This window comes from Oryctolagus cuniculus, chromosome 4 (genome assembly GCF_051225735.1).
Source record: "Oryctolagus cuniculus isolate XC-2025 breed Fujian yellow rabbit chromosome 4, ASM5122573v1, whole genome shotgun sequence".
Classification (NCBI taxonomy): domain Eukaryota; kingdom Metazoa; phylum Chordata; class Mammalia; order Lagomorpha; family Leporidae; genus Oryctolagus; species Oryctolagus cuniculus.
The window spans coordinates 124,808,834-124,821,045 of NC_142870.1; the positions used below are offsets into that span (position 1 = coordinate 124,808,834).

General features: G+C 42.6%; 1 protein-coding gene across 1 annotated transcript in view; it reads right to left on the reverse strand.

Moving 5' to 3' along the window:
* The window catches only part of KCNAB1 (potassium voltage-gated channel subfamily A regulatory beta subunit 1), a 452,219-nt gene extending 441,116 nt beyond the window's left edge, over nucleotides 1-11,103 (reverse strand). The window contains 1 exon segment of the mRNA NM_001170956.1: nucleotides 10,805-11,103. Within this exon segment, the coding sequence (NP_001164427.1) occupies nucleotides 10,805-11,079 (275 nt within the window). The 5' untranslated portion in view covers nucleotides 11,080-11,103.
* Between the last annotated feature and the right edge of the window lie 1,109 nt (nucleotides 11,104-12,212).

Consider the following 12,212-nt stretch of genomic DNA (forward strand, 5'->3'; position numbering starts at 1 on the left):
AGGCCTTTCCATCCCGGAGAGAGGGAACCGATCACCTACCAGCAGAAAAGGACGGCACACGTGGATTTGATCTGTGTTCATCAGAAAGGATTCTAAACGGCGGTCTAAGTGAAAACTTTCAAGTAACGTGAAGCAAAGAGAAAAGTAGGAAGTCAAGAGGATTGGAGTTTCCCCAGTCCTGGCGAGCTCTTGGGAGGAATCCAACAAAACAAAGTGCAGAGGCAGAATCACAGAAGGGATGATGGCGCTTCTCGGAACGGTAACAACCGCGCTCGGGAAAGGCGCTTCCCATGCACTCAGCACATCTAAGCTAAAACTTGCATAGACATCTCATTGAACCCTCCCAACTAGATGAAGCTGTGACATGCTTACTCCTATCTTGCAGAAGACTGAGGCCCCAGGTCACGCAGAAAATGTCCAGTTGAACCACGATCCACACCTAGGTCAGCCTGACATCAGTGCTTACCCTGAGCTGTTCTAAGTTTGTACAGCCCCAGAGAAGGTGGAGAAGATGATGTTCATAATCTCTAAGCGGCTAACGTCGATCTGGTCAGGCAGGTTGGAGTCATGAACTCGGTTCACCCATAGCAAAGTGGGAACTAGGAAAAGGTGCCATATGTTGTCGGGAAGCAATTGAGACAGTAGACGTGAAAATATTTCATAAATAGTAATATTTCAAGTTGTAGATGTCTGCGTGACTGTCTCCTGCTATCAAAGAAACTTTTTTAAAAAAATCAAACATATATGATAGCACTCAACCAGTCACTAACATAACACACTTTAAAAAATCAATGAGAAGTTTTCTACTGCTCCTGCAACTTCAAAACAAAGCACCAATGCATCTGCTGGGTCTGGCAGAGGTAACACAATTGGGCCATCTCTGTAAAGGTCAGCGAGCAGCCGCTCAAACTCCGCCTCCTGCCCTGCTCAGGGTGGCATTACGCCTCACAGGCTCAGAGCTGCACAGCACCCGCTGGTCAGCTTGTCTAGTCTCTCCATGTTATGAGAAGCCACCGAGTTCTGCAGAACTTGAAAAATCTCACTTACAGTCACACAGCTAAATGAGCTTCAAATCACAGCGCAGGCACCTCAGCCAGTGCTTCTACAGCTCCACGAGCCTGTCCCTGAAAAGGCAAAGAAACCACACTGTACGAGCTATCAAGGCTGTTCTGTTTTATACAAGGGGTCTCCAAAAAGTTCATGGGAAAATATGATCAGAAAATACATGGGAAATGTGTCATATGAAAAAACTATGAGCCGGTGCCACGGCTCACTAGGCTAATCCTCCGCCTTGCGGTGCCGGCACACCGGGTTCTAGTCCCAGTCAGGGCGCCGGATTCTGTCCCGGTTGCCCCTCTTCCAGGCCAGCTCTCTGCTGTGGCCCGGGAGTGCAGTGGAGGATGGCCCAAGTGCTTGGGCCCTGCACCCCATGGGAGACCAGGAGAAGTACCTGGCTCCTGCCATCGGATCAGCGCGGTGCGCCGACCACAGCGCGCCAGCCGTGGCGGCCATTGGAGGGTGAACCAACGGCAAAGGAAGACCTTTCTCTCTGTCTCTCTCTCTCACTGTCCACTCTGCCTGTCAAAAAAAAAAAAAAAAAAAAAAAAACACCTATGCATGGATTTCAGAAAGTTTTCACCAAAATAAACTCAACTTTTAAAAAATTGTATGTATTTGGAAGCCAGAGAGGGTGGGGGGAGAGATTTCATCCATGGCTCACTCCTCAAAAGTCTGCAAGAGCCAGCCCTAGGCCATGTTGAAACTAGGAGCTGGAACCCGTCCAGGTCTCCCACATGGGCTCCAGGGACCCAAGTACTTGAATGGTCACCTGCTACATCCTAGGGTGTGCATTAGCAGGAAACTGGAATTGGGAACAGAGTTGGAACTTAAACCCAGGCAGTTGGCTATTCCTCACCCCAAATTCATCTTTTAATTCCATTTCCTGCAAACTTTTTGAAGTACTCTTGAATCATCCTTCAACATCGAGTTAGGAAAGAACAAGTCAGATGGCCAAGACAGACTTGCCTTCAAGGTTTCCAGAGTCCTTCAGAAGAAACCATACACACACCCCTCCTATGAAAAGGTATATAAACCCGAGATATTGCCTCAGTTTTCCCAAGATAATAAAAAACAGCAGTCACAGGAATATGGCAGACTGAAGCAAGCCTCTCTGTATTTAGCTACTACTTTTTTAAAAAAGAATTATTTGTTTATTAAAAAGCCAGAGAGAGAGAGAGGGAGGGAGAGAGCAGGAGGGTAGTTCTTCTATCCACTGGTTCACTCCCCAAATACCCATAACAGCCAGAGCTAGGTCTGGGCCAGGGCAAAGCCAGGAGCCAGGAACTTCCCACATGGGTGGCAGGGGCCCATGTACTAGGTCTTCTTCTGGTGCTTCCCCAGGCACATTAGCAGGGAGCTAGATCAGAAGAGGAGTAGCCACTGGAACCAGTGCTCTGATGTGGGATGCTAGTTTTGCAAGCAGTAGCTTAACCCGCTGCATCACAACACTGGTGCTGCATTTGGCTAGTACTGTGGAGATGGGATGTGTATCTGGGGTACCCACTTCATACCGCTCCTCCTGGAAGTACAGCCACCCAGTACAATGACAGCCTTGTGTTCCTAAGCCAAAGGACTTCATCACTATCAACACCTTTAGGTACCACTACAACTCCACTCCTCCCCAGAGGCTGCTACTAGGATGTTGGGACTTTCTATGGATACCTAACTCCTGTCCTTTTGAGGTTCTCCTTGTCATTGCTTGCCAATCAATGGTTTAAGATTTGCTGTATCATACAAAACAAAAAAACAATGAGCTGGGAAGCCATCTTTCTGGTATTTAACCCTACGTGAGAATTACAGCTGCAAGGAAAATGAAATATGTATCATCTTTTAGAAAAGGAAGAGCTCTCTCTTTTTTTATAAATATTTTTTATTTGACAGGTAGAGTTATAGACAGAGAGAGAGAGAGAAAGGTCTTCCTTCTGTTGGATCACCCCCCAAATGGCAGTTACGGCCGGCGCTGCGCCAATCTGAAGCCAGGAGCCAGGTGCTTCTTCCTAGTCTTCCATGCAGGTGCAGGGCACAAGCACTTGGGCCATCCTCCACTGCCCTCCTGGGCCACAGCAGGGAGCTGGACTGGAAGAAGAGCAACTGGGACAGAACCCCATCTGGGATGCCGGCACCGCAGGCGGAGGATTAACCTAATGAGCCGTGGCGCCAGCCCCGAAGAGCTCTCTCTTTAACAAGAAAATAATCCATCTTCTTTACTAAGAAAAAAATACTGGTGGGGCCAGCGCTGTGGTGCAGTGGGTTAAAGCCCTAGCCTGAAGCGCTGGCTCCACTTTTTCCTGATGCTCTAGGTTGGTAGGAAATTGATCAAGTGTCTGATTTCCACCAGGTGTTTTACATCACTTCGTAGAGTCCTCACAAGGGACTTAAAAACTAGGTGCTCTTTTGCCCATTTACAGAAGCAGACTGAATGCACTCCAGGAAAGGGAGGTATCCCTGATTTTTGCGGATTCAATAATAATCTCTCATTAACAATAAGAGTGTGGACTATCCTAAAGGTCTTTTATAAGAACACATGAACTATGTGCCAAGCCCTGGTCTGTGGGCTTCACTTACTTAAGTCACTTGATCCCCATCGCCTTACAATATCAGTGCTATCCTTACCTGTTGAAGAAGCTTAAGTCACACAGTTGGTGGGGGCAGAGTCAGGGCTTAAACCCAGCAGCCTGACTGCAGGGTCTATGGCTTTAACTCCCAAGCCAGCTCTTTCTCCCATGCAGAGGGCTTGCCCAAAGGCACCAGCTGGTAGGTGAGCTGCTGGGATGCAGCCTGCAGACCACAGACCTCCAGAGGGTTGCTCTTTGAGCCCAGGCTCCAGCGACACTTTGCTTTGCCAAAGCTGACTCCTGCATTTAAGGCCCTTGGGCCTCCCTCTCTTCTGATGACATGTTGAGAATAGTTATTTGCTTAATTATTTCCTCTGGACTCCTTCTTTCTACCTAAAGCTGTTGGAACCTGCTTCAGGCTCTCTGTCCTCCCTTTCACTGCTTTATTTTGAGTGTGCTTACACGCACCCCCAGCTCCAGTGCACAAGAACCTTTCCAGGATGCCTGCAGGAGCCTCAGGAACAGACGCCGCTCTCTGCCTCCATCCTATATGTCCACACATCTGTGCCTTTGCACCTTCTTCCCTCCATACAGACTGCCTTCCCCACTCCCGCATCTCCACCTGCTCTAGTCCTGCACATCTTCCAAGTCCGTATCCACCCACTGCAGCCAAAGGCACTCACTCCCACCTCTGAATTTTATGAGCCTGTTTTCTATACCACTGTTCACTAAGTACGTGTCTTACTTTTCTTCTCTAGGCTATGTGTGCAACTAGATGCTTTTTCTAATTCGTCTTTGTGTCACATGCAGGGCCATGCACAACAAGATGCTCAGTCAATGACTGTTGAATGTTCATTCTCTTATCTCAAATTTGATTCTCCACAAATGTATTTTCTTGCATAAACTCAGATTCTCTTACATAAAGACAGCCAGCATCTTCTAAGTTCTTGGATCCTGGGTTACCCTATTGGCAGGAGCTGAGTCTATTAAAACTCATCTTGGAGAATTGCCTGTCTTCACATAGAACCACACCTGGCCTTCTGGAAGTAGGCAAAAGTGAATTGTTTGTAGAAAGTCAAGCAGTCTTGATAAGAGAAATGAAATATTAGAAATGTGGCTGAATATGACTACTGTCCTGGATAATAAGGAACATAGCTGTGGTGGCATAAATCACTATCAGAATGCTATACCTAAATTTTTATTCACATGTTCATTTGTCCAATTAAATGTGCTCCATGATTTTAATTTAATAGATTCAATTGGCCATGATTTAGAATGTATCTAAAAACTCTGTACATTACTCCCAAGTCACTTTCCCACAGAAGGATATTGATCAAAGAAATCCTTGAAAAGTCTTCAGTAGGAATCATGATGCACCCTCTTAAACCTAGTTGAGCACAACAAGATACTAGGCTCTCAGGTTAGAAATGAAGCACACATTTTTGCCACATGTATTTGGAGTCATCCATCTTGAATTACCTTCATAAGTCTTAAATACATCATGTACATTATGTGTTATATTTCAATCCTTAGTCTAGAGAACATGAAAACAAATCACATTATTCTTTCAAATCACTTGTAGGTTGTTATCTCATTTTTTTTTTTACAACAGTCCTCTACAGTGGTATTATTCCCTTTGCAGTCAAAGGAAGTGATACTCTGAAAAGATAATTATCTTACCCAACAATTTGTTTAGCTATTGTTATGATGTGGATATAGTTTGGGAGTGTTCTCCAAAAAGTTCATATGCTGGAAGCTTGGTTCCCATTGTGGTGTGTTGGGAAGTGATGGGATGTCTAAGAGATGGGACCCAGAAGAGGGTGGGGTACTGCCCTTGAATGGACTTAATGTAGCATTCTTGGGAACCTAGTTGCTTAGTTCCCTCAAAAGTAAGTTCTTAGGGGAAGGCCTGGTGGCACAGCAAATTAAGCCATCACTTGGGACATCAATATCCCATATCAGAATGCCTGGGATCAAAACGTACCTCTGCTTCTGCTCCAACATTCTGCTAATTCATCTGAGAGGCACCAGATGATGTCCAAGTACCTGGACCCCTGTTACTTGTATGGGAGACCACCATAGATTTCCTGGCTTCTGGCTTTGGCCTGTCCCAGCCCTAGCTGTTGTGAGTACTGAGGAATGGAAAATATCTCTCTCATACATGCTTTCTCTCTCTCTCTCTTTCTGTGCCTTTCAAATAAATAATTAAAAATTTAAGTTGTTATAACAACAAGAAAGTCAACTCAGTTCCTAGTCTCCCTGGCTTCCTGTCTCATCCTGTGATGTCTTCCACACTTATTCACACCATTGTGACAATCTGACCCAAGGTCCTCACAGCATTGCCTGATCTTTGATTTTCAGTCTCTAAAACTGTGAATTAGATAAATTTTCTTTATATGTTCCCAGCTTCAACTATTTTGTTATGGTAACTGAAAAGAAACTTCTACAACTATAAAAGTCAATCCCCAAAATTTCAGATAATCACTAGTAGTACAGAGAAAGCAATGAGATAGGCACTGTGGGTATGTATATTGAGAAGAATTTTCCAGAAAGCAATTGAATAATATGCATTAAGAACAAATAAATATGTATATATACAAATATATATGTATTACATGTACATGTGTATACATATATAATAATATATAATATATAATAATTCATCCAATTATTCTACTTCTGGAATCAAAGCCTAGGAAAAAAACCAGGGATATGTTCATTACAATATATAATATGTTCATTACAATATTATTAATAATAATGATAAATAATAAACAAAAGAAGAATGACTAAGTAATGATATAGTCATAAAGATATATTCCTTTGGAATAAAATTTAAGTGGTTCTTAAAGATAGTAAAATAAACTATTATAATTTTAAGTGAAAAATGGTAGATAGTAGATTATATAGTATGATTCCTATTCAAAAGATTAAGGCAAGCCCACTATAATACTATAAACATGGATGTTTTTTCTTCTTTGTATTTTTTGTATTCAAAATTTTATATAATGTTCAAATGCCAGTTTTATAAATGAACAAAAAAATTCAAAAACAACTGATAACTTTTTTATTTTTATAGAAAGCTTTTATTTAATAAATATAAATTTCATAAGTACAACTTTTGGATTATAGCGTTTTTCCCCCCATATCCACTCTCCCACCCCCAAACCATCAAATATCCTACTCCCTCTCCCATCCCATTCTTCATTAAGATTAATTTTTAATTATCTTTATATGCAAAAGATCAACTCTATACTAACTAAAGATTTCAACAGTTTGCACCCACACAGACACACAAAGTATAAAGTACTGTTTGAATACTAGTTTTGCCATTAATTCACATAGCACAACACATTAAGGACAGAGGTCCTACATGGGGAGCAAGTGCACAGTGACTCCTGCTGTTGATTTAACAATTGACACTCTTATTTATGATGTCAGTGATCACCTGAGGCTCTTGCCATGAGCTGCCAAGGCTATGGAAGCCTCTTGAGTTCACAAACTCTGACATTATTTAGACAAGGCCATAATCAAAGTGGAAGTTATCTGCTCCCTTCAGAGAAAGTTACCTCCTTCTTTGATGGCCCCTTCTTTCCACTGGGATCTCTCTCACAGAGATCTTTCATATAGATAATTTTTTGCCACGGTGTCTTGGCTTCCCATGCCTGAAATGCTCTCATGGGCTTTTTAGCCAGATCTGAATGCCTTAAGGGCTGATTCTGAGGCCAGAGTGCTGTTTAGGGCATTTGTCATTCTATGAGTCTGCTGTGTGTCCTGCTTCCCATGTTGGATCATTCTCTCCTTTTTAATTCTATCAATTATTGTTAGAAGACACTGGTCTTATTGAGTCCCTTTGACACTTAATCCTATCTTTATGATCAATTATGAACTTAAACCAACAGATAATTTTTAAAAAATCATGTCCACAATGATGCAGGAATGGAGAGGAAGAGCCAATCTTTTGCCTCCAACTCCAGAACTCTTTGATATAGAGGGAAATGAGCTCTCATGAAATACATCAGCATTGTAGAGTCATCAGACAACCCAGAAATGGACAGAAGTGTGAAGAAAACTGTACTAGACTGTTTGTTTGGATAGTCCTATGTAGACGTGGCCCAGTAGAGGATGAGAACTACTTGCCACAGACTAATGTGCTTTTTTCACCCTCATTCCTGGAATCTTATTTCTTGAATATACTGGGACTTCTGAATGCTCTTTCCATGCCAAATGCTTTCTTCAATCATTAAATAATACCCTTTATTTAAAATATAGGTCACCATCGAATTTGGGCATAAAGCAGTACTCAAATTGCTCATGAACTTGAATTAACATACTGTAAATATCTTAATTCTGTCTTCCCAGAAAGGAAATTAGAGAATGAGTCCTCTAGCAATTCCTTATTGATGATTTAACTGAAGATGCACAGAATTTTTGCCAATGGCAAATATGTAACAACTTTAAGGATTCCTATAAGTCATGTTTCACAGATGTATGAATTTGTAAATATTTTACAAGTTTACCATAGTTGTCTTCTTTATACAGGTCTCAAATGGAAATATTACCCTTGGGCCATACTGTTGGAGGAATAGACAATTGGAAGTCCAGAAAAATGTTCTCTAACTTCTTGACAGCCACCATATACAAATGAAAGACAAAATGTGGCTGGCTTGGGGAATCACACATTTTACTTTTTACATTAAAATTTAAAGGGCTTGCACCATCTATCATTTTCATTGTCCGGTAATCTATCTCAGGGACTCAGCCAAGGAAAGAGGTTCCAACAGTGATATATGTAAAGGAAAGGAGCTGGTGATGAGAAAAGTTGCCTTAGTTTTCCAAGTTATGCAGACATAGCACTCTATAACAGGTTTATGTAACTCATGAATGAGCTTTGTTTCCATTATGTGTGCTGTGAGAACCTATTAGACAACTGAGGCCTGATAGACTCCATTAGGTCACTGGGGCCTAAAACCTCAAACCCAATCAAATCTAAAGGTTAGTGGAATGTCTACTGCTTGGGAGAGCCTCTCACCTGGACATTCCAAACTGTTGAGATAAGACATTGTAAAACAGGAACTTTATTTTTTTCCCCAGAAAACTTTTATTTAAAGTATATGAACTTCATGCATTTCATAAATACAACTTTAGCAACACTGGGACTTTAACAACCAGCTCTTCTGCAACAGCACCCCTCCAAACACCAACATAAATGGGCTGTGGTCTTGCCCAATGGGACTGAACACTCACTCTCACCCTCCCGAATGGCTCTCTGGGAGGCCTAGAGTCCTACCCCAAACCCCCTCTATGTGCCCTTTTTACAGTAATAGTCTTTTCTGCTTTAATCCATCATCTCTGTGCCTCTTCAAACCATAAAATCCTAAAGCCTAACACATTCTAGCTTCCTCCTGGAAAGAGCCATCTTGCAAAAATAAGAAACAATGGGACATTTAAAGTTTTTGATGATATAAGTTAGAAATGATCTTCACTCTTTTTCAGCACACTTACTAAACAAAGGACACACAAGGCTACGATCAATCAATGACTAATAACATTGCCCAGCAGATCATCATGGAAGATGTGAGTCTGGATCATATCTAATCCAGTCTTTTCTCATTGCAGCAGAAATTGTTCATCTTAAAGCAGAAAAAGAGTGATTTGTTTTTCCCCCAAAAGTTTATCATGGTACTATTACCTTAATTAATATTCCATTCTGACTTGATAAATGTTGTCCCATTATCAGATCATACAGCAGGAATTTTGTACTCCTATGTTAGAATTCTTCATGGAAACTGGTCTGTAGTAAGTCAAGGAATATGTTATGGAAGGAAACCATTATTAAAGCTTGGCTTTGCTATTAACCCCTTTTCTTCCAGAGGCTCTTTAATAATAGCTAGTGTTGTTTTGCAATGTAAGATGTGAACGAAATACATTTCCAACACTGACAAGTTCATTTATGCTTTCCTTGGATGAGAACATCCCCCTCAGATCCCATCGGGCGGGGTGTAACATCCTCACAAGGGCTTCAGACAAATCACTCTGGCCAGGAATACTAAATATTTCTACAGAACATTTATAGAAGCTTTATTTTGTTCTACTTTTCAGATGTTGATTTCTGAGTCGTGGCTTAGCTCTGGAAATACCATTTCATTACTGCCTTGGGAAGGGGAAAAATGGAAGCTGAAGCCATTTGAAGAGCATCATCCAATAAGGCTTTCGTTTATATGCACTTTAAGTCAATTGCGATATAAGTTTTCCTGTGGTGACTTTTTAGGATTAGAAATACAAAAAGGGGGACAGCTCAGAGCACACGCGATGCTTTGCTCAACAGATTCTACATTCCAGAATTTCTGTGTAGTGACCCCACAGTCGCTACAAAGAAATTTCTGTTGTCATTTAGTAAAAATGGTTATCTTGGGCTTTATTTGCACCACAGTTTTCCTTAAAAAATTATCTTCAATCCCCCAGTCACTTGTTTTGTACAAGCAACAAGAAAAAAAAACACCGTTCAGTTTCGGGACTGCAGACCCTTTTACTCACTCAGTACACCCTGCCTTACTCCACTGGGATTGGTAACATTATTCTTCCTCTGCATGGCTTGAAGCCAAGGCTCAGAAAAGAACAGAAAACAGGATGGGGATTTGCCTTTCCCTTACCTGTTTTTTTTTTTAAAAACTGCCCTTTTCTCCTTCTGCTATTTCAGTCATGCATCTCGGCTCAGAGCCCTAGGGCTATGGTCAGTGTGTTCTCTGCACCCCCTTCAGCAGCCTGAACCCTCATTCAACAAGTTCACACTTTGCAAACAGGCAAAACCAACTTCTTGAGTTCTCAAGGTGAAAGAAATGCAGAAAGATTGTGAAGTCGGGTTTGTTGTTTTGGAAGGGAGAGTTTGTCTACAATCTCTGAACTCCTCTGATTTTAACTTGAAAAAACTGTTACCCTTTGCCCCTGTTGGCTCTTACTGTTGCTTGCTCGCAGGGATGTTTTCTGAATAGCGGTTCAGGGAGCATTGTTTGCCTTTTACAACTAGTTCCGGATCTTTGTAGTCACACTTTCTAACGTGTCAATCATCCATAAGGCAATCAGAGCCCATAAGATTCTCAGCTCTCAGCGGCTTGGGAAAGCAATCAACGCATGCACTCCAGATCACCTGCAAACAGCATCGCCCGAGGGCGCGGATCACGACCCTTTACCTGTGCGGCATGCCGGTGGTGTAGGCGGTGGTGTGCTCGCTCGACAGCTCACAGAGTTTCAGGTACCAGTTCATCTCCACTTCACGCAGCAGAGCCAGTTGTCTCGCCCTGACCTGGCTCTGCCCTGAGGGGCTGAGGCTGCTGTCTTTGACATTTTCTGAGGCTTTCTTGGGAGATCTGTCCTTACTCCCTCCGGAAAACGCAGCCTGCTTCCTGAGCTTGCTGCTCTCCTCGGCTATCTGGCTGCCCGCTGCCCCTGTCCGGGCTGCCAGCATAGTGGAGGTTTGTGCCTGTCTGCCAAGCAAGACTAAGTCACTGTCATTAAACTAATTTGAATCGGGTTTTCTGCTTCGGCCTCCTTCCTCATTCCTGTCCTCCCTCCCTCTAACCTTACCCTGCCACAGAGCTGTAACTGAGCCAGGCTGAGGCTCCCACGAAAGGATATCTCTAACCTTTCCGAAGGAAGAGGTAAGACAGCCACTACCCAGGATATCCAAGAGCGTGGAAATTTTAAAAATGACTCCTGGCAACTTCGTAACACTGAACTTTTGCAGAGCTGTTTCTTCAGCAGTTAAGGCTTCTGCTCCACTTAACAACGCCAGTTCTGAACCTTAGATCACTAGGGCTTGGTAAATTATACTTGATCAGGATGTTAGAATAGGAGAAAAAAATGATTACCTGGAGACTCATCAGCCACTCTTAATTAGAATCCCTTTGGAGTTTTAAGTCTTTTAATATGAATGTCCTCAATAAGTTTCACAATATCAAGGCAAGGGGAGAGTTATTCCTTCTGTAAAAGGCTTAAAATAAAACTTTACATTTATTTATGTTCCTTTGGGAGAGGAAGGGTTTTTGAATGTCAGTGAGCTGCCTCTTTTGTTCCTAATGTGGACGTGGTGAACCCACCATAACTGATTGAGTGATTAGCCCTCCCAACAAGCCTATTGGGTGGAAGGCATGAGGACCATCTTGTAACTGGGGAGACTGAGGCTAAACTAGAAGTGAAAATATAGAAGAGTTGGAGGGAGTGATGGGATCCTGTAGATGCGTGCACGAGTGTACACATCTAGAGCACAATGGAAACCAACTCTGACATGCAGAAGAAACTTCTGTTAATGACCCTTGTGGTTAAGGCACATTGGGCTGGCCCACTCCCACTCATGCATCTGCCTTCTGTTCTAGCTCAGAGGATAAAGGGGCCAGTGCTCCCCCGAAGTGTTGACCACAAACACTTATTTGGTGACCTACTAAGCCCTGGGCACCCCTGAAACAACCTACATCCACCCTATATCTTCTGTCCCAGTGTCTGCAAAATGTAAGGGATGTAGCAGGAAGACGTGTGAATTTTTCTGTTCATGATAAGACTGAAAGAAGTCATAGATGGGCAGGAGAAGGAGGAAGAAATAAG